Source organism: Leuciscus leuciscus (assembly GCF_965113295.1).
Source record: "Leuciscus leuciscus genome assembly, chromosome: 19".
NCBI classification, from domain to species: domain Eukaryota; kingdom Metazoa; phylum Chordata; class Actinopteri; order Cypriniformes; family Leuciscidae; genus Leuciscus; species Leuciscus leuciscus.
Genome location: NC_138743.1, coordinates 29,193,325 through 29,214,122, shown reverse-complemented (window position 1 = coordinate 29,214,122; position 20,798 = coordinate 29,193,325). Strand labels below are relative to the sequence as shown.

General features: G+C 38.5%; 3 protein-coding genes and 1 long non-coding RNA gene across 4 annotated transcripts in view; 2 read left to right on the top strand and 2 right to left on the bottom strand.

Annotated features, from left to right (window-relative positions):
- itsn2a (intersectin 2a) overlaps positions 1-2,990 on the top strand; it is a 45,433-nt gene extending 42,443 nt beyond the window's left edge. Inside the window, exons 38-39 of the mRNA XM_082146632.1 lie at positions 1,205-1,378; positions 1,463-2,990. Of these exons, the coding sequence (XP_082002758.1) occupies positions 1,205-1,378; positions 1,463-1,620 (332 nt within the window). The 3' untranslated portion in view covers positions 1,621-2,990. The remainder of the gene's footprint in view (positions 1-1,204; positions 1,379-1,462) is intronic.
- Positions 2,991-3,094: 104 nt separating this feature from the next.
- Positions 3,095-7,192, bottom strand: fam228a (family with sequence similarity 228 member A). The gene is made up of 8 exons (XM_082147776.1): positions 7,108-7,192; positions 5,338-5,488; positions 5,166-5,243; positions 4,904-5,098; positions 4,448-4,489; positions 4,237-4,324; positions 3,941-4,085; positions 3,095-3,853 (listed from the first exon to the last, which is right to left on the bottom strand). Exons 2-8 carry the CDS (start codon positions 5,404-5,406, stop codon positions 3,778-3,780), a joined length of 693 nt encoding a protein of 230 aa, XP_082003902.1. The 5' UTR covers positions 5,407-5,488; positions 7,108-7,192; the 3' UTR covers positions 3,095-3,777.
- Positions 7,193-9,779: 2,587 nt separating this feature from the next.
- LOC309481974 lies at positions 9,780-14,635 on the top strand. The gene is made up of 6 exons (XR_014200160.1): positions 9,780-9,997; positions 10,075-10,105; positions 10,191-10,553; positions 13,661-13,789; positions 14,208-14,401; positions 14,581-14,635. It is a non-coding gene; the product is annotated as an uncharacterized lncRNA (long non-coding RNA).
- A 2,759-nt stretch (positions 14,636-17,394) lies between these two features.
- On the bottom strand, positions 17,395-20,168 carry ccn2a (cellular communication network factor 2a). The gene is made up of 5 exons (XM_082147012.1): positions 19,840-20,168; positions 19,388-19,604; positions 19,043-19,294; positions 18,656-18,867; positions 17,395-18,565 (listed from the first exon to the last, which is right to left on the bottom strand). The coding sequence occupies exons 1-5, from the start codon at positions 19,891-19,893 to the stop codon at positions 18,269-18,271; spliced, it is 1,032 nt and encodes a 343-aa protein (XP_082003138.1). The 5' UTR covers positions 19,894-20,168; the 3' UTR covers positions 17,395-18,268.
- Positions 20,169-20,798: the final 630 nt, after the last annotated feature.

The following is a 20,798-nucleotide window of genomic DNA, read 5'->3' as shown; positions in this document are numbered from 1 at the left end:
CATAACTTTGTATGCCACCAGAATACAATTAAAATGAAACACTCAAGATGAATTAGAAGTGTAGAGTTTCAGCTTTAATTCAATTGGTTGGAATGAAAAAGACAAGTAAAAATCAATAATTTTTTGTACCGTGAAACGCCGTCCAATCAAATTTGCTGCATTTGGCTGAGTCTGGACAGACAGTATATCCTTATATACACTTTAGAATTCATCCGGCTGCTTCTGTTACATCATCAATAAACACCAGTGACCCGATGCCACTGGAAGCCATGCATGCCCATGCCACCACGCTGCCTCCACCATGATTTACAGATGATGTTGTATGCTTTGGTGCCTGCAGAATTTTCCTTCTCCATATTTTTTTCTTCCCGTCATTCTGGTACAAGCTGATCTTAGTTTCATCCATCCAACGAATGTTTTTCCAGAACTGGTCAGGCTTTTTTAAATGTTTTTTTGGAAAAGTCGAATCTTGTCTTTCTATTCTTGAGGCTTGAACCTTTGTGGTGAACCCTGTGTATTTGCTCTAGTGAAGTCTTCTCTTGATTGTAGACTTTGACAATGACACACATACCTCCTGGAGAGTGTGTTTCACTTGGCTGAATGTTGTGAACTGGTTTTTCTTTACTATGGAGAGGATCCTGCGCTCATCTACCACTGTTGTCTTCCGTGGGCGTCGGTCCAGGCCTTTTATGTTGCGTTTTTTTCTTTCTCGGAATGTACCAAACTGTTGATTTGGCCACTCCTAATGTTCCTGCTATCTCTCTGATGGATTTGTTTTGTTTTTGAAGCCTAATGAAGGCCTGTTTAACTTGCATGGAGAGCTCCTTTAAACACATTATGTTCACAGCTACAGCTTCCAAATGCAAATATCACACTTAGAATCAACTCCAGAACTTCTACCTGTTTAATGATGAAGAAATAATGAAGAAATAGCCCACACCTGTCCATGAAACCGCTTTTGAGTCAGTTGCCCAATTATTTTTGGTCCCTTAAACCCTTCCTCCAATTTGGATGTAAATAAGAGAAAACATTTAAAAGTGTGACTTTAAGCCCATATTCAGCTTTTTGTACTATGCTTTTGTTTTGCTCTTCTAGTCAAATTAATCTAGTTTTAAGAATGTTTAGATATTAATACTGGAGATCAAGACAAAAATACTAAGTAGGAAATGATTTTTGCAGTGTGTGATGTGTTGTGTGTTTATAGGGAAGAGTAACCCATACTGTGAGCTAACAATGGGCGCCCAGTGCTACACGTCCCGCCATCAGCCCGACACGCTCAACCCCAAATGGAACTTCAACTGCCACTTCTTCATCAAAGACCTGTATCAGGACGTCCTGTGCCTCACTATCTTTGAGAGGGACCAGTTTTCTCCTGACGGTGGGATTCTACACGGCAACACCACATACAAAATATAAACACACAAAAAACATATATTTTCAACTGATTGTGATTTCAATACAGATTTTCTAGGTCGTACTGAAGTTCCTGTAGCAACAATAAAGAAGGATCAAGATGGTAACGGCCCATTGGAACGGCGTCTGCTGCTTCATGAAGTTCCAACTGGAGAGGTCAAAGTGCGGCTTGACTTGCAGCTCTACGAGCAAACACCTCACATGTGAACGCCACATCTGCTTCATTAGCACTACAATATTAAACATCACTTAAAACAAAGTTTCAAAGTTTGTTAATTAGTGTTCATATGTAAAATCGAACACTCCTGAAATGGAAAAGGTGAACCACTTAACGGATGTTTACATGCTGTATAAAACAGAGGCTGGTAGAGTCATATTTACTCTCACGCTTAAGGATGATGTTGTATGATGGGGAAAACTGGGTAATAATGTGATGATTTGGTTGGGATAGGAACTGGTTTGTATTTTGAAATTGTGTTCATAATCTGAACATAATCTGTGTGACCAGAGTTGACTTTGATTAGGTGTTCTTTCTGGCCTTTCATTCTTTAAAAGCCAAAGATTGCTATCCCAGCTAACAAAATGTTTTGCTAATATTCCCTTTAAGTTATGAATTTTTTTCTAAATGATCTCTGGACGTTCAAAACGTCGGGTTCTTTGTTTTAAAAAGTATTTTTTCCCTCGGTCATGCAATCGTTTTGGTAGTAATATTTAATATCCAATTATAGCATTTCAGAACAAAACGTATAAACAATGTTTAAAAAACTTTTTTGTGCTAATGTTTTGAGAACATTTATTAAAGACCAGATAGCTTTGAATAAACGTTACAGGAAGAATTTTTGTTCATAACTTTGAGAGAACCTTTTCAAGAACATTAGCCAAAGTTCTGAGAATGTTCCCTGTTAGCTGGGATAATGGGGTGAAATACACTGCTCTGCTTTACCAGTGACTGGCAGCCTTTAATTGATTTTATTTTACTTCACTGCCTTTAATCCGAACACCATGTACAGCAGCTTCCTATGTATAAAGAGATTAAAAAGATGTCTCTGCTTGTTCAGCTGAAATTGCTTGCACTCAGGAAATTCCCAACATTAATTCAGTAATTTGTAGAATCCATGAAGCCAAGCACACATGTGCTAACCCGGTGGTTCCCGAACTTATTCCTGAAGCTCCTCAGTGAATGTTTAATTTTAATATTAAATACTGAAACACTGTTTTAAAAACTGTTTTATTATATACTAATATACACTATTATCTGAACATGTGTGAAGGAAAACAAATTATTCTTTGAATTCTTAATTGAATGAATTTAGGAAAGCTTTATTTATAAATGATTTAAGAATGTATAATATGGTTCTTATGATTTTCCATTGATTATGCCTAAGCCTAACTGAACAACAGCATTCAGTTTTATGAACTGGATCTGGATGTTGTACATTTGGGTTGATGCTGGATGTCGAAAGATTGCGTGTACTATTTGTTTAATGCATAATTGTATAAACATCTATAGGAATCAATTGCTGTATTGGTTTGGGTACAATTATTTATATACACCAAAAATAAAACCCCAGAATTTCTCTAAATATATTTATTGAAAAAATAAAAAGGAAAAAAAGTTTTTTTCATAGAACCCCAAAAGATTTTGCTGACTGGAGGTTTACTAAGTGCCATCTGGAATTTTCTATATTTTCTATATTATACATCCGAATATTTAAGTTCAGTAATTTCACTTAAATGGCAATGAAAATGACCTATGAATTTACTGAACTTAAATATACAAGCTTGATAAAAATTATCATTCTAGAAGAAAATTTCAGATGTCACTTAGAGGTTTTTGCATCAGAACTCTTCATATAGTCCACAAGACCAAAAAAAAAAAATGGATGAATTTATAAAAAATAACCCCGTTCAAAATGATGTTTGTCCTTGAGTCCCTTTTTTGTCCTGAGGAGTTAAACTGCCCAATGTTCTTCAGAAAAATCCTCCAGGTCCCGAAAATTCTTCAGTTTTCCAGCATCTTTTGCATATTTGAACCCTTTCCAGCAGTGACTGTATGATTTTGAGATCCATCTTTTGAACAGGGACATTTTTTTGTCTTGTGGACTATATGCAAACATCTTTTATGTAAAACATCTTATTCAGGAGAGTACTAAATAAAAAATAACATTGATTATCAGAATTTGCTCACCTTCTTTGTGGATGTTGCAGAACATAATATGCATTGTTCAATAAGCACTACACACATTGCATACTGTACATCTCATTATTTATTGCACTTGAATGGTAAAACAAGCACCATCCTCAGTAAGGGAAGATGTGTGTCCATACAACCTGATGTCAAAAAGGACCTATGAAATGTTGTCATTAACCATATGAGGACCAGCACTTAGTGTGGAAGCAGCATCCCTCTGTCACAGCTGAATGTGGAGAGCATCTATTCCTGAACAGCAACAAATGACCTCAGTATTACGGGCACAGAAGTGCTAGAAACACAAAAGCAGTTCAACAGCGAGCCTGAAGATGATACCTTGATCTTAACAGACTGTGGTCCTTCCAAAGTCTCTGTGAGGTAGTGTCTCTTGAGGGTTTGGCCTGTGACTGTTTAAGGCTCTGGTGGGAAGCAGGGGGACTCTGGAGAATTTCCTCCACCTGCTGACGGCGATACACATGACCTAGCATGCAGAGTTTAAAGGTCATACAGAAGCCATTTTGTTTACCTGAAGTTAACCTCTGTTTCAATGCCCACTTAAAGGAAGTAGTTCAAAAATCTAGTCATGTTTAGCAGCGTATACATTTGTGAAATGAATTATTTAATAACAGCACCTGTTTGGCAGCGAAGTACTGCTGCCTTTTCCTTAATCCTGGCTCGTGACTGAAGAGACAGAGGGTCCTCCAATGTTGGTGTCGAAATCTGCAAAAAAGCACATGCTTGACTAAAACTTGATTGAATTCTTCACCAAATCAATTACATATAATCATTAATGCATTTATTTAGTTGTGTAACTATTCACATAAAAAAGATGATATGACTCACTTTGTGATAATGTGGGGAGTTGAAATGGTGGAGGAACACATTTTAGTTTTTAGGGAGATTTTGGAAAACATCGCAGGTTTTCATTAATTTTATTGTTTTAGTTTTTTTTTTTATTCTAAAAATCAATGAATGTCATGGAATAAAAATTCCATGACAATATGCCTAACTTACTATAAGTTTTTTGTAACCCTAAATTTAATTTAATTTAATTTGTATACGTTTTTATTTATTAGCATTACAAATCTGGCCAGTAACAACACAATAGACTAGCATTATTGACTCAACATTCATTACTGCATTGAAATTCCACTATGAAAGTGTACTATAATGTTGTGACTGCTGAAATGGCCTTTATAACTCAAAGAGTGCATTTATAAAATTACAGTGCACTGCAACTGTAACAGCATGCTTATGCTAATATCTGTAATGTTATACTGTAACCGTTTAAGGTTATACCTTAGCATTACAGTAGTTGATGTAGTGTGCATGCATGCTCCTTATCTTCTGTGTCTCATTATAGCCATGGTGTGTAAAGTGTTGCTCAATGCTTCGCTGTATCGGCAGCCACACACTCTGCGTCCAGCGCTTATAGAGCAGTTTACTTTTCCTCAAGTCCAGTGCGTCTCTGTGAGCGAGGTAGTGATCCAGATTCTGTACTGACACACACAAACACAAATGATTCAGAGGTAACAGAAAGAATCACATCTGAAAATATTACCTTTATGAATCCAGCCTCAGTCTCCAGCAGTGGCTGTGTAATGGCATTAACTTCTTGCTGTTCAGAGTGTAATTGTTCCTGCAGGCGAACAGACAGTCGAGTTGGGTGAGTGACGTGTGCACCATTTATATAATATGTACAGTAGTGTGTTTGTATGCAGCTGTGGCTGTACCAGTAGTTGTTTTCTGGAACTGAGAGAAATGGTGTGTTGCATGTCATCTGCAATCTTTGTCAGTGTCATTGTGCTGGTTGGTCAGAGCTTCATTCTCTTTGTAAATACATTTCTGACAAGTTCACTGATTGATGAATGGCATTTGAAGACACTAAGGGCACAAGAACAATAACATTGGCATATTTGGAAATTTGACAGCCAAAACAGTTTGACGTTCTTGTGCCACAATCATTACTCAAGAAAATGCATGCAAAACATAGTTTAACTATAACGATAAGTATAAAACCCCAGCCAATTTGAAGCGGTACTAAACTGCAGTGGAAAATATGGAGTTAATATTGTGCCATAATTAAACAAACAAATCCAGCATTTTGCAAACAAACTCGATCTGCTTTGCAAAGGAAAACTCGACTCGCAGACTCGCGAGTTTGTTTGAAAAATGCTGGATTTGTTTGTTTAAATATGGCACAATATTAACTCCATAGGGAAAAGCCGTGCAGAGTTGAAAAGCGCCATAAAAAGACACATGGGACAATCATGGAACTAATCAACATGAAGAACTACAACGAACTACAAACATGGTATAAGAAACAGGAAATACAACAAAAGTCCTGACAAGACAGGTAATATATAACATTTACTTACTAAGCATTATCATACTAAGACATTATTGGGAGATAAAAAGTGACAACTGGTATGTATAGGCTATACATTTTATGTTAGCATTCTGCTATACGATTATAAAGATCTCTTTGATTTACATTAAAAGCTATCAGAATTTAATCAATATAATATAAATAGGCTATCAGCAATTTCATAAATTTGCATATTTTTGCTCAGTTTGGGCATCTGAATAAAAATGAAGGTGTTTCTTTCCTCCTCAAGTATCTAATGAGCCTTATAAGCCTGATATATCAAATATAATACTTAAACACATGCAAAAACAGTTAAAAAAAATTTTGGGGTCTAAAGTTTCAATAAACTTCCATTAAAAAATAGATTTTTCTATTTATTATTTCATATGTATGACTAATAGAAAAATAATTTAGAACAACTAGTCCATTTACTGCAATTTTAAGCCTAATTTGACTTAAATAATAAGTATTGTCTCTTCATGTTACGAAATACAATGAGACTGTAACATCATCACGGCAGTTGAGTTCAGTGAGTCTGTAACCTGAAGTGCAGCATCTAATTCCCCAGGGTTTTCGACACAGAACACCCTGACACCACTCTGTACATGCAGGAAAGAAAGAAAAGGCATCCATGCATGAAATCCTGAACTGTTGTACAGAGCTGACAGACTCAACCTGGCAGGACCGACCATCCAAATCATCTGAATAACCTCGACTAGACAGTTAATGGTCTTTTACTTTTACTGGATGGCAGCTGAAAAGCAAACAACATTAAAGTGTATTTTCATGCAAAAGTGATTGTCATATCCTTAAGACAATCACAAAGTTAGGAACGTTCGCCACCATAAAAAGGAACTTGTAATAATAATAACTTTGGCAATAGACCTTATGCGACAGAGAAACAAGTGCGCAGGCATCTTTATAATTATGTGTTTGAACTTCAGTTTTTGCGGTAACGTTAGCTCTATTTACCACTTGATAAAGCGGATTTAATTGAAGATATCATTACATTGTGATGTTTAAAGCGTATGTCATAAAAATGGCAATTTGTGGTCTTTACCCTAACCCTACTCGTCCATAAAGTTAATGAACTGCAATATTAATCCGTACATATTTACGTTGATGGCCTACTCACTGCGTCGTCGAAATGATGCGAGCTCTTTATTTCGCTTTTCCGCGCGCCCCCTTGTGTTGCTATAGTGACGTCTCTCAAACCCAAAGGACTCGTGAGCGCGCTCCTTCAGACATGTGCAGACCAGAGCCATGGAGAGAGAGAGTTGCGACACTCTTTGATGTCGCCGCTATGGCTGTCACGTGGTTCATGTAAGCCCCAATAGTTCCAAAACGTACGCTGGCTGTCATGTTCTTCTATGGGACAGACAGCAGCGATTGCATTATTGAACGGTAAATATAAAATAAAACACACACCCAAGTACTTTTTCAGCTGTTATTGCATTATTGCATTTTGTTAATGTCAGTTTTGCATTTGGAGATAAGTTTTAAGCTATATTTTTGGAGGGAAAAGCTTAGTGTTCATGTTCGCATGGGTAGTAGCACTGGCTTTAGCGGCTCTAACTTAACTTTTCCATATCATTCATCTGATGATGGACGTCTCATGATATTTATTTTAGCACAACTGGGCTGTATTAGGCTATTGATTCCCGTGATTTTGCTTATAAATTTAGATTCAGCCATTAGCCTACCTTTGTGATCACGCAAAGAGGTCTGCCGTGGCGGTCCGTTCAGAATTCGCTTAGAAGCTAGCTCACTTCTTCTGATGAAAGTGGCCACCCCCAGGACCACAACGTGAAACATAATCATGTTAAGACTAAGAATATTATTTTAAGATTAAGCCATACACATTATCAAAACTATAACAGATTAAAAACGAATTTAAGCATGGCTGATACAAATGAAGGTTTTCAAATAAAATATTTTTTATTAAACAATAACAGACAACAAAAATGTGTGCTTGTGTGTGTGAACAAGAAAAACAAAAACCAGGGGCAGGTGATCCATGAAACAGACAGGACTGGTGATGGCCATAACAATCCTAAAGGTCCAGCATTGTTCTCACAAGCCGCTTCACTCAAGACAATAATAACATAATGAAAAGTTAGTATATCCCAAAAAATTAAATTAAAGTTGCTATAAAGGTGGTAGCGATTCATTACCGAACTCTTAGCTGACGAAGTCGCGCTAGCTAACTAACGTTAGCTAGCAGGCAGTGCTTGAAAATTGGTTGAAACAACCAACATAAAATATAAATAATTACGCTGTGCATGTACAAATGAAGACCAGTATAAGCATCGCAAAGGGCCTCTGATACAATATAGACAGTTGACAATTCAAAAGAGGTCGACATTTCGGCAACTTAACTCTGGAACAACTCGACGCGCAGCAATGTAAGTGAATGGTGTCCAACGCCCAAATGACAGTGTTTGGAACTATTCCGATCTTCATATCCCGGAAGTAGGCGGTTAAAAGCGCCGCCATTATTTACAACGGAGGTCTATGGGAGTGTTGCAACTCTCTCTCTCTATGACTCTGGTGCAGACCATAGAGTCGGTAAAAAAAAAGTGCAGACACGTTCAAACTTGTCTGTTTATCCTCGGTCAGTTTTCGAGTAAAATTGTGTTACATTTATTTAATTACAATAAAATCATACTAAAAAAATCCCCAAAAACGAGAATTCATAGGATAGCCTACACTTGAGTTTAATTCGTTTATGAAGCTTAAGGATTATAAGCCTAGAATATGTAAAAAAAAAAAAAATTTTGTGTGCATTTGTCTCATAGTCTACATCCAGAGTTTTCATATTGATTTGAATAATTTGTTTTTTAATTCTGCTGCCAGTTTCCAAGAATAAGTTTGTTTAACATTGTTGTATTGACAACTCTAGTGACTTTGACTCTACTTCATACAGGCAAAAATGATTTAGAGGTGTGATGTATCATGGTACAAAAGGCTGAGGCACAGTGAAATTATATGTATAGAAGTGATATTTATACATAAATGCCTATATCTGATCAATTAATATTGCAATGTAACTATAAAAGCATGTAGGCTTTAGGTTTACTATTGGAGTAAATAGCTACCCTCAGATGAAGGAGGTTCGTCGACTCAGGATATAAAATGTATTATTCATACTTACATATATGAAAGGTGCTTATTATATAGGCTATTGTAAAATGCTAAATAGCCTATGATAAAAAAAAAAACTAATCAATAAATGTGTCATGTTTGACACTTTATCTGTTGAATTACTGATATGTCATTGTCAAACCCTCTAAGTTTAAGAGTGGTTAGCTGCCCCCTAGTGGACCCCTGGTCATTGTTAAGAACTGCTGGTTTAGCTCACCTACTGTGTATGGAAAGATGCCTTTTTTTGTGGTTCCAAGCAGAGATACTTTTTTCTAAGATAGCACCCTAAGTCATGAACTTGTAAAACACAAATAAAATGTTAATTGGCCTATTGGCCTATTTGAACCTTCTTGCAATCACCATAGCTTCAATACTAGAACACAAACGTAACAACCTAGCAACCTAACAGGCTCCTGACAATGAAAAGCTGTACACAATTAGAAAATATACAGAATAGAATATGAAAATGAAACTTGCGTTGGCTATTGACGGCTATAACTGGCATGCGTCAAACCAGACGTCATACCACGTGCCACGTGGACATTCTTCTAGAACAAGTCACCTGTCTGTCGCCATTTTACAAAACGACCTTATTCAGGATGGGAACCCACCAGCATTTCAGGTAAATTTGAACATTTCCTTTCTGAAAAGTCAAAGTAACAATAGATTCTTATTATATATCATTATGCTAGAGTATAGTATTGTTAGAAAGATTAGGCCCTACAACGCTTCGATTCTAAACAATGTGCGCTCTACAGCTCTGACATTTTTCATTCCTAAAATTCTTCTTGATGACTTTTATAAGCCTGTCCCTTCTTTTTCAAATAGCTTTGATTTGTATTTGTGGCTGTCAAAAGAATACAACAAACTCATGAAAAGAGGTATGAAATGACACCATTTCACATCAAATAAGTATTAGAACAGACACTACAATACTCATGCTTTATTTCTTACACAGCCGAAGAATTAATGAGGAGCATTCTGTCAAGGTTGGATTTGTAAATTAATATGAACGATTTTTATTCTCTGATTCTGATTATACCTGTGTTAAAATACCTTTTTTTTTTCTTCTAGGCCTAACGATTGGCCAATGGGCTCTATCGACAGTATCTATTTAAAAGCTGGTGGTCAATTTGGCCCAATCAAGTTCATTAATACGTGTGTCCCTGACTCACTTTTGATTGGCTTATATTGTTGCTATGTTCAACATGAGCATGTTGCATCTTTATTCAACTCTTTTGAAAAGCTGAGGGCACCTATGGTCTTTTTAAGAGTTGAAATGTATGATGCTGCCAAAGCATCTTGGTTATATTGCTCTCAATTCAGTGTCACCAAAAATACATCTGAAAGAGACAAGTATGTCATAGATGCTTGGAGTGAGCCAGGAGACCATTTACACATACTTAATGAGCTTATAGTGAGCAACGACAAACTGAGGTAATTGCATTGGCTATTTTGTCCTTTCTAAACTAGCATTTTTTAAATGAAATCAAAATGTCTGGATGTAAAAGTACACATGAACACATTCTGTAATTCTTTGGTAAATTTTCATTGTTTAAAAAAAAAAAAAAATCTTGTTAGATTATAGATATAAATAAAAATATAAATCTTTATAGATTATTAAGTGTAATGTTTCCTGTCCTGTGTTTCCCTTGTCTTGTGTGCACTTTTGTTATTTCCTGTTCTGTGTCATGTTTTGTAGTCCTTTGTAGTTTTTCTTGCTTATTAGTTCTCCCAGGTGTTTCTAATTAGCCACACCCCCTTGTTATCTTGTTTAGCTTGTTTGTCTGTGTATTTAAACCTCTGTGCTTCAGTTGTTGGTTGTCGGTCGTTGTTTAATGTACTGTTACCTGTTCTTGTCCTGAGTTCCGTGTTCCGCCTGGATTACCTGTTTGTTTCATTAAATGTATGCTTGCACTTGGATTCTCTCTCTGCTTCATCCTTGCCGCAGCGTGACAGAACGACTAGTGATGGCCAAATGAAGCGTTTCGAAGCATTATTGCTTTCTGATACAATTGTGTCGAAAATGGTTCATTACTCGAAGCTTCATTCAGATAGAAATTGCAGCACCATCTCCTGGTGAAGTAAATGTAATGCAACAAAGCTGACAACCATAACGCCCCGTTTATTACGTGTTTACCGAGGTGATCAAAGCTGAAACAGTGTTTGCTGTGAAACTCATTTATGTAGGTGAATTTTACAGATACTAATGAATTTCATGTGTTCACCTTGATAATAAAAGATTAAGCAGGATGTGTCTGTGTAATTATTTCTTTAGCCAAGGACAGAAGATCAAAAAGTTTGAAACCATCACAGAAATTCTAATGGTTTATATTAAAATAGTAACCATTGGCTTTTTACCATTTAAACCACTACATAATTCTTTTTTGTAGTGTGTTCGGGACATATTCCATTAGGATTTAATGCCCCCACCAATACAACCCAACACATAGAGACCCACAGAGACCACTACAATTCCCATTACAACCAATAAATTCCCATGAAAAACATTAAATCCAATTGAATTTCTGTAATGGTTTCTATAGTTTTTTTTTTTTTTACCTTCACTTTTATAAGAAATACAGCCGCCAGGTTTCAAACCTGCCAACACTGGATTGGGCTGTCAAAGCAGCCATGTGGTTCACTACAGGAGTGAAGCAGTGTGTTTGCTTCAGACGTCATTTTCACGTGACTAGTGACGTAATGATACAAGCTCCGAAGCAGTGGTTCATTGCAAGGACCGTTCGAGTTTGAAGCAAGCTTCGGAGCGTCGGTGTCAGACGTAACATCACTAAGAACGACCGACCAAACGATGAATCCAGCAGCATTAAATGAGTCTCTTCGCGTCATGCCTGCAAAGCCTGAGTCTCTTCACATCATGCCTGCAAAGCCTGAGTCTCTTCGCGTCATGCCTGATTTTCACAGCCTGACCCGGGAGTTTGCTGGACAGATCGCGGCCTTGGCCCTGGATAGCCTCGATCTGTTCCAGTACACCTGGGGATTTGTTCCTCTAGCTGCCTCTTGCTCTCTGGGTGACGAGGCAATTAAGGTGTGTTACCGGCTGGGGGCTAGGGAGGTTGACCCGAGGGAGCTCCCCGATCTCTCCGGTCTGGATTAGAGAGAGGCACTCTCCAGATGTCTGGAGAGCTTCCTCCCGTGGCACGCAAGGTCAACACCTGATCTTCACGTCCCGTCCAGTTCAGCCGCATCTTCGCCGCCGCTGGTCCCGTCAAGCTCAGAGCGCACTTCTGCCGATCCAGAGACTGTTCACGTCGCTTCTGCCGATCCAGAGACTGTTCACGTCGCTTCTGCCGATCCAGAGCTTCACGCCAGTCCAGCCAAGCCTGCACTTCACGCCAGCCCAGAGTCCTCTTCATCGCTGGTTCCGCCCAGCTCAGAGCTCTCTTCGCCGCTGGTTCTGCCCAGCTCAGAGCCTTCTTCGCCGCTGGATCTGCCCAGCACAGAGCCCTCACCGCTGGATCTGCCCAGCACAGAGCCCTCACCGCTGGATCTGCCCAGCACAGAGCCCTCACCGCTGGATCTGCCCAGCACAGAGCCCTCACCGCTGGATCTGCCCAGCACAGAGCCCTCACCGCTGGATCTGCCCAGCACAGAGCTCTCATCGCTGCCCAGCACAAAACCTTCTTCACCGCTGGTCCTGCCCAGCTCAAAGCCCTCTTCGCCGCTGGTCCTGCCCAGCTCAAAGCCCTCTTCGCCGCTGGTCCTGCCCAGCTCAAAGCCCTCTTCGCCGCTGGTCCTGCCCAGCTCAAAGCCCTCTTCATCGCTGGTCCAGGACTCTTTACCGGGGAGCCTCCCCAAGAAAATGTTGGGGGGGGGCAATACACCTCCGGACCAGCCCGATCCGCCCTGGCCGCCTGAAGGGTCGCCTCCACCCTGGCCGCCTGCACAGCCTGCTCCGCCCTGGCCGCCTGCACAGCCTGCTCCGCCCTGGCCTTCTGCCCTGCCGGAGTCTTCAGGCCCTCTTCCGCTCCACGGGCCTGGCCCCCCGTCCCGCCCCCGGACCCGCCTCAGACCCACCACCCTCCTGGACTTTTATTTTCTGAGGAGTGTCTGGAATCCACTCCTTAGTTGGGGGGCTATGTAATGTTTCCTGTCCTGTGTTTCCCTTGTCTTGTGTGCACTTTTGTTATTTCCTGTTCTGTGTCATGTTTTGTAGTCCTTTGTAGTTTTTCTTGCTTATTAGTTCTCCCAGGTGTTTCTAATTAGCCACACCCCCTTGTTATCTTGTTTAGCTTGTTTGTCTGTGTATTTAAACCTCTGTGCTTCAGTTGTTGGTTGTCGGTCGTTGTTTAATGTACTGTTACCTGTTCTTGTCCTGAGTTCTGTGTTCCGCCTGGATTACCTGTTTGTTTCATTAAATGTATGCTTGCACTTGGATTCTCTCTCTGCTTCATCCTTGCCGCAGCGTGACATTAAGTATACTCTATGATATACAGTAGTCTCAACTTTTGTTTACCTTACTGAACCTTACTAGTGACCCAAACATGTCGCATCATTTAACATTATTATTTTCTCTACTCCAGCAAATTAAAACATCTTGGCAATGTGCATGCCCTGGGATTCTATGATCTGGATCCTTTGCTCGCTCTAGTGGACATACATAAGGGAATGAATACAGCGCCACCTTTACATATTGAGGATAATTATTACAGGTAAAAATGTTTTTGGACATAGTATATATATATGATAGTACCACCTCAAGTACAACAATGTCTATCAGTGATTTTGTAAGTTACTGTTTTAAGGTCAAGCTGTTTTGCTTTTTCTTAACATATAGGGGTCTTCTCTTTTGCTAGATGTAAACAAAAGCATTTAACCAATAACTCCATTGCTTTAGCTGCTAATAGGCTAGCAACTTTATTGTGCTTTGGGAACTAAACTTTTTATTGTGGCCTTGCTTTTTCTGAAAAAATATCAATTGGCTTGTCTTCAAGGTTGCATCACAAATGGGCTGGCTTCATACTCTCATTGCTATATATATATATATATATATATATATATATTTTGTACATTTCCAGAGTTGTGTTGTGTAACCCCTCCACTGAAACTTTTTAATGGATTTTGTTTAAGGCCCTTTGAACTCCGGTTTCTACTGATGTCAAGGAGATCCTTCCCTAATCACATGATTCTTGCTCAAAACTACTTCAATCGATGGCTTGTCTATGATAATGAGAAGTCATCCTATGTGGACTTTAACCCCACACAGGCTGATTTTAAAGGAGATTTCATTATCCATAATGCTTGCTATGTCAAAACACAGAATGGTATGTTTATTGATCATTTCCCTCTATGTGTGCAATTGTTTAGTGTTCATACTTTCCTCAAGTCCATTTTTTTCCTATTTTCACAATTTATTATAAAATTTTTTCATTAAACAGTTTTAAAATATTTTATAATAAACAGTATGACTGTCTCATGTATGACTTTACCTTCTTTTTACCAGTGCCAATCGGAGTAGCTGAAGAGGGATACTGTGGCACTGTTCCATTTAATCGTTCCTGCGGTTCTCAAAAGGATTAATCCTGTGTTTGCCCTTATGAAAAGAAAATATATTTCCCTATATATGAATGATCAATTTATTAAATGGTTAAACAGGATATTTGAAAATATACAAAATAATATATTGTGTTAATATATTACAATATATTGAATAATGCATACGTTATTGCCGCTTTTCATATTATTAAAAGCAGCATAATATTATTATTATAATATTATGCCGTATTATGCCATATTATGGTTTTCATATTATTATTATTCATATATTAAATGGTTAAACAGGATATTTGAAAATATACAGAATAATATATTGTGTTAATATATTACAATATATTGAATAATGCATACATTATTGCCGCTTTTCATATTATGAAAAATATGTGACAATATATTTACTAATAAATACATAATGTATGTAATTTTATATTCAGTAATACACTTCATAATATATATTACTCATCCAGCATAAACACACATCTTTATAATAGTATAATAGTATACAAATTTTGGTTAAAAAAACATCCTGAAACCCCAAAAATTTATAAGAAAATAATAAAAAAATCCCATTGTTTTTGCCTGTACATATCATTTCATGTCATTTTATTTTTTAAACAACTGAGTCCTGGTGTCCACTACAGAGGACATAGCATAACATATGAATTAAATATAATTTAAAATATTATTATTTTATTTTTTTTACCATTTGTTTCTTATGCTCTAAACAATGTGATGACATGAAAATAAACTAAATACAAAAAAATTATAATAATTCTGGGTCTCAGGAGGATATATAGAACTATAATATAACATATATTATGCTATTTTTGTCTTCATTTATATGTTTATGTGTATGTAAACATTTTATACTGTATGTATTAATATGTAGCCATACATGGTCAATGCATATATTGCAGTATTTTGAAAACTATAAGCACTAGTTTGTAGTTTCCCATGTATAGGTATAATGTAATATATATTGCATTATATCGCATTATATTTTGCAGTATATTCCCATATATTTTTGTTCCATAAGGGTGGTGTTGGGGTTTGTTTTGTTCATTAGCTCATTAAATTAGGTTTATTTCTTTTTGGTGACTGGTCTTTTTTTTTTGCAACTTTTTGATGTCTTCTCATGTTGGTCCTAATTTTGGGTCATCTCTATGGCAGCAGAACACACCTTCTTTATCACTACTATCATTATCCTGTCATTCATTCAACCCTGTTTGTATGGTACCAAGGGCCATTTCATAAGTAATTATATGTTATAGACTACTGGAAAAAGAAAATTAAAAGAAAATTAAGTTGAAATCACAGTGACCCGTGGCTCCTATAAGCGTGGCTTAACAGCTTCGGAGCTCTTGTAAAATGTCTTTGAAAAGCCATACGTTAATGTTCAAAATCAATTTCTTCATTACGTAATTCGAGTCTGACTACAATACTGAATATAATATTTCACTACTACAGACAGTCGGTGCACTAGATGGCGCTCATTTGACACAACTTTATTAGTTTGCACAGAATAGATCAAATCCTGTAAGTGTAATGTGTGTGTGGCATCCTCAATTTGAAAATGATTCTGAAATCAAGAAATCAAGTACGTTTTTTTTATGTTATTATTATTATAATCATGGCAAAACATGTGTAGCTATATGTTTTCTAATAGCCAAAAGAGTTATATTGACAACGTTGTTTGACAGTGTTCATATTGCTGGTGCCATTTTTGACATTTGTACATCCTTCTCATTAATGTACGTTTAAGAGCTAAGACCCCCTCTGTTAAACCCACTGCCTCACAGCCAAATATAGCTACACATATTTTAGTTATTGTCCCTTTTTAAAACTGTTTACTACTTTCCTCTTTTGCATGTAGGCTACATCTGTTTCTCTGTGTGCTTTCTGTCTGACCCCTGTGTAAACTCACTGGAAGTCTGAGAAGGGTTCTCAGTGTTTAATATTGTGCTTAATGGTGTTTAAGAACCGTTTAAAAGGTTTTGATTGAAAGATTTTAATAATTGTATTCGGCAAGGATGTATGAAATTGATCAAATGTGGCAGTAAAGACTTGAATTGTTACAAAATATGTGTATTTAAAAAAAATGCTGTCCTTTTGAACTTTCTATTGATAATAAATGTATCAGTTTCCACAAAGATATCAAGCAGCACAACATTGATAATAAAAATAAATGTTTCTTGTGCACCAAATCAGCATATTAGATTGATTTCTGAAGGATCACGTGAAGACTGAAGACTGGACTAATGATGCTGAAAATTCAGCTTTGCCATCACAGGAATAAATTACATTTTAAAATATAATCAAATAGAAGACAGTTATTTTAATTTGTACTAATATTCACAATATTGCTGTTTTTACTGTATTTTTCATCAAGTTAAGAGACTTTAAAAACATTTAAGAAAAAAAAAAAAAAAAATCTTACCCTACACTTTGAATGATAGTGTATATCAGTTGTATATGTTTATGTTATGAGAGTGCAAATGAGAGTGTCTATTCACTGTCTGTTTTATACATTATCTATATGTATGTGTATAGGCATGTGTCAGGACTGTGTGTGTGGTCTTGAGCTTGATGGACCGCACACAATGCAACTGTGTGGTCCGCAGTAGTCATTTAAAAATGGCATTGAAGAAAGTGTGAACATGAGAGGCCTTTGTGAAAACATGGTGGTGTTCATGTGTGGTTGACATCAGGTATAGAGGTAACTAGTTATATAAGAGGAAAAATGACTCGGAAGATGGCAATGTTTATATAAAAAATATATTTATTTAAAACTACCAAAGTGAAAACATGTAACTTTTTGGTCACACTTCTCAATAAAAATATTGGACAAGCTGTACCAAGAACAGTCATGTCAGCACATGAAGCCATCATTAAACATGGTGAAGCAAGAAAATAAGAAAGACAAATGCTTTGAATTTAAATTAACTTAAGCTGTACAAAATATGTACATTATTTACAGCTTTCAAAAAAATAGATACTGTAATTAAAAAAAGAATGAAGCTACAATTCATCCAGTCTTTTTGACGGGGTACTGACTCTCTACCAACAGGAGGAGCCAGATAGTCGAAGTCAAACACTCAGTGCTATATTAACCTTCATAGTTCTTGGCCAAACTTCATGTCTCAGTTCAGCTCAATCAAACTCTGAGCCAACAAATTCAACTAAACGTAAGAGCACATCAGTTTTTCTGTCTCTTTCTTCCGCCTTCTCTCAGCTTGGTGAGGCGATTAGCTTCTGGGGTTAAAAGCTGCCATCTGTTTCTGCCCACCACAGTTTAGGGGAGGGGCTTGGCGTCATCTGTCAATCAGTGACACTGGGCGTCACAGAGTCGGACTATAGTGCAGTATTGTTTTTTAGGGGGCGTCCGAACTGAGCCCGGTCATTTTACAAACCCCACCCCCTAGCCTTAGACATCCACCATGACAAATTAATAAACATACAGCATATAAATCCAGAGCCCATGTACAAGATACAAACACATACACGCAAAAAGGCGTAAAATGAAAGCAACAAACCATAAAAAGACAAACAAGTACTTTGTGCTGAGATATGAGATGGATATCTGTTCAATTCAAGTGGACAGTCACTGCATGGAACTCCTTGCCGTCGTCGCCTCCTCACGCCATGTCACCGACCATCTTCTTGTAGTACATGGACTCAAAGATGTCGTTCTCCCCGGGGCAGTTGTAGTGGCATGCGCAGGTCTTGATAAACATCATCTGTTTCTTCATGAATTGGCCGTCGGGGCACTTGAACTCCATGGGCAAGGTGGCGGTTCTGTGAGGGGTGCAGCAGCGACCATCCGTGCACACACCGCAGAACTTGGGTCGGTAAGACTTGGTAGTGGTGCAGCCAGAAATCTCAAACTTCATGGGTTTGGAGACACGTGGTGTGCGGATGCACTTCTTCCCTTTCTGTAAAGACATAGAATGAAAAATTAGCCATCAAGTAATGTGATGTCGTCATGGTGTTATGATTAGTTAGTTGGTAGGTTGCCTGCTTACCCTGATTTTCTCCTCCAAGTGTGACTCGCAAGGGCGGACCATGCAGAGGCGGGACTGCTTCTCCAGACGGCACTCGCGGTTGTCATTGGTGACACGGGTAGAGATTCCCAATCCGCAGGTCTTTGAGCATGCGCTCCATTCTGTGGTCTGAACCAGACAGTTCTCTCTCATCATGGAGGGATCTGGCCCGTATGTCTCCTCCTCTCTATAAGCTACAAGACAAGACAAGACAAGACGTTACTCAACACATTCCAACCAGCAGCATGATGTCATCCTACTATTCATACCATTACATCATCGCACCGGTATTCATTCCAACCTCCTTAATGGCGAGCATTACTGTGTAAATTTTGACTCAGAGAACAGTCAAGATCAAGGAATGCTCACCTGCCAAAACTGGTCCCACAAAGGTGTTCTGGGTAGGGGAGTCACACACCCACTCCTCGCAGCACTTCCCTGGAACCTTCACCCTGCGGGGCATTGGGCAGTCGGGGCTGGGAAGCCTGATGTCCATTCCACAGAGGGGCACGCAACCTACTGCACCGTCCAGACACGTGCACTGGTATTTACAACTGCTCTGGAAGGACTCTCCGCTGCGGTATACCATCCCACTGAACACACAAGTTGCACCTTCTCTGGCTGTGGAAAGCAGATGGAAGGGGGTTTACAACTCTGACTCAACTCAACAACAATAGACTCAAGTATCTGTATGTCAAAAGCCAAGACCCTCACCTGTGCAGACCCCGATACGACGGTTGCTTGGGGAGCCGTAGTCACAGTAAAGGCCTTTGTGGGGGTCGCAAACATCTCGCTCTGTGCACAGCTCGCCCAGCTGCTTGGCACACACCCGGCAACACCCACAGGTGTCCGGCACCAGACTCACGCCGGGCGAACACTGGGGTGGCACATCAGGACATAGGCACTGTCCACTGCACTCCTGAGCCACAGCCTGAGGAATAAGACACAATGTTCTAGTGAGAGTTTGTACATTTGCTCAACATTGACCTTAAAGGAAATCTCTGAGGGGTTTCATTCTAGAAATAAAGAATTTCATGAGCTGTTTGTGTCTGACAAAAATCTGAAAATGTAACCTGATCACGCTATTTAATAATATTCTAGATCTCCACATGCATTCAGACATGATAGCTGTCTCGAGCTCATAATAGTGCATTAAAAGGACTTACCCATCTTAAGAAAGTCAGGCACAGCAGAGCAATCAGATTCATTCCAGAAAACATGATGATTTCTTCTTTACAATCTGTATCAAGAAAATCTTCTTTTGTGATCCTACAATGTCTTGCCGCTGTAGCGCAGTCTTCTCTTCAGATTTGATCAAGTCGATCTCGTTGCGTAGTCTTTGAATCTAGTTCCTCCTGATCTTGTCGAGTGAAAGCTAGAGTTTAGCTTCGGTATGAAGTTTAAGCAGAGCCGAGTTGAGTGACTGTTGCTTCTCTCTGGAGGACTTGGAGTGTTCTGATTCTCCAGCAGCAGCTGAGCTACCTTTATACACGCTGCGCTGCGGTGGACTGCCTCCACCTCAATGGAAAGCTGGATAAACATGGGCATTCCTGGCATTCTTTCCAAGTTTCCTGCCCCCCTCCGCTCTCCACTCCCCTCTCCCCCTCCGCTAGACCTGCACCCGCTGCCATCCTACATTCCTGGGCTGTCACATAGCAAAATAAAAGTGCAGTCTTGGCATTACCTTGCAGTGCTTGGTGGTAGTTTAAGCAATTTGTCTCAGAGATAGATGGGTGCATGTTTTTCGGATTTTGGCCATCAGGGTCTTGTTCTCCAAATAACTGCGTGGTGATTGACAGTTCAGAAAGATGGTGTTAGATTATCAGTGGCCAATAAGCATCAGTTAAAGGACAGTTTATCTATAAATGAAAATTCTGTCATTATTTATAAAAAGAAGACATTTGGAATTTTTTTCCATCCAGTGAAACTCAGTGGAGACCAATGTTGTTTTTTATCCCCATTGACTTTAATTACATTGGCAAAAAGAGTTGAAACATTCCTCAAAATATCTTTTCTGTTTCACAGAAGAAATAGTCATACAGGTTTTGAACGAAACGAGGGAAAGTAAATAATGACAGAATTTTAATTTCTGAGTGGACACAGCTTGTCATAGCTTTTTTAAACA

Excerpts from the sequence above, each read along its gene's own strand:
- ccn2a (XM_082147012.1), bottom strand. The coding sequence starts at position 19,893 with ATGTTTTCTGGAATGAATCTGATTGCTCTGCTGTGCCTGACTTTCTTA. Across the intron at positions 19,605-19,839 it reads GCCTGACTTTCTTAAGATGG|GCTGTGGCTCAGGAGTGCAG; the intron begins GTAAGTCCTTTT and ends CTTATTCCTCAG. Across the intron at positions 18,566-18,655 it reads ACTTGGAGGAGAAAATCAGG|AAAGGGAAGAAGTGCATCCG; the intron begins GTAAGCAGGCAA and ends ATGTCTTTACAG.
- fam228a (XM_082147776.1), bottom strand. The coding sequence starts at position 5,406 with ATGACACTGACAAAGATTGCAGATGACATGCAACACACCATTTCTCTC. Across the intron at positions 5,244-5,337 it reads GTTCCAGAAAACAACTACTG|GAACAATTACACTCTGAACA; the intron begins GTACAGCCACAG and ends GTTCGCCTGCAG. Across the intron at positions 3,854-3,940 it reads CACAGTCTGTTAAGATCAAG|GAATAGATGCTCTCCACATT; the intron begins GTATCATCTTCA and ends GTTGCTGTTCAG.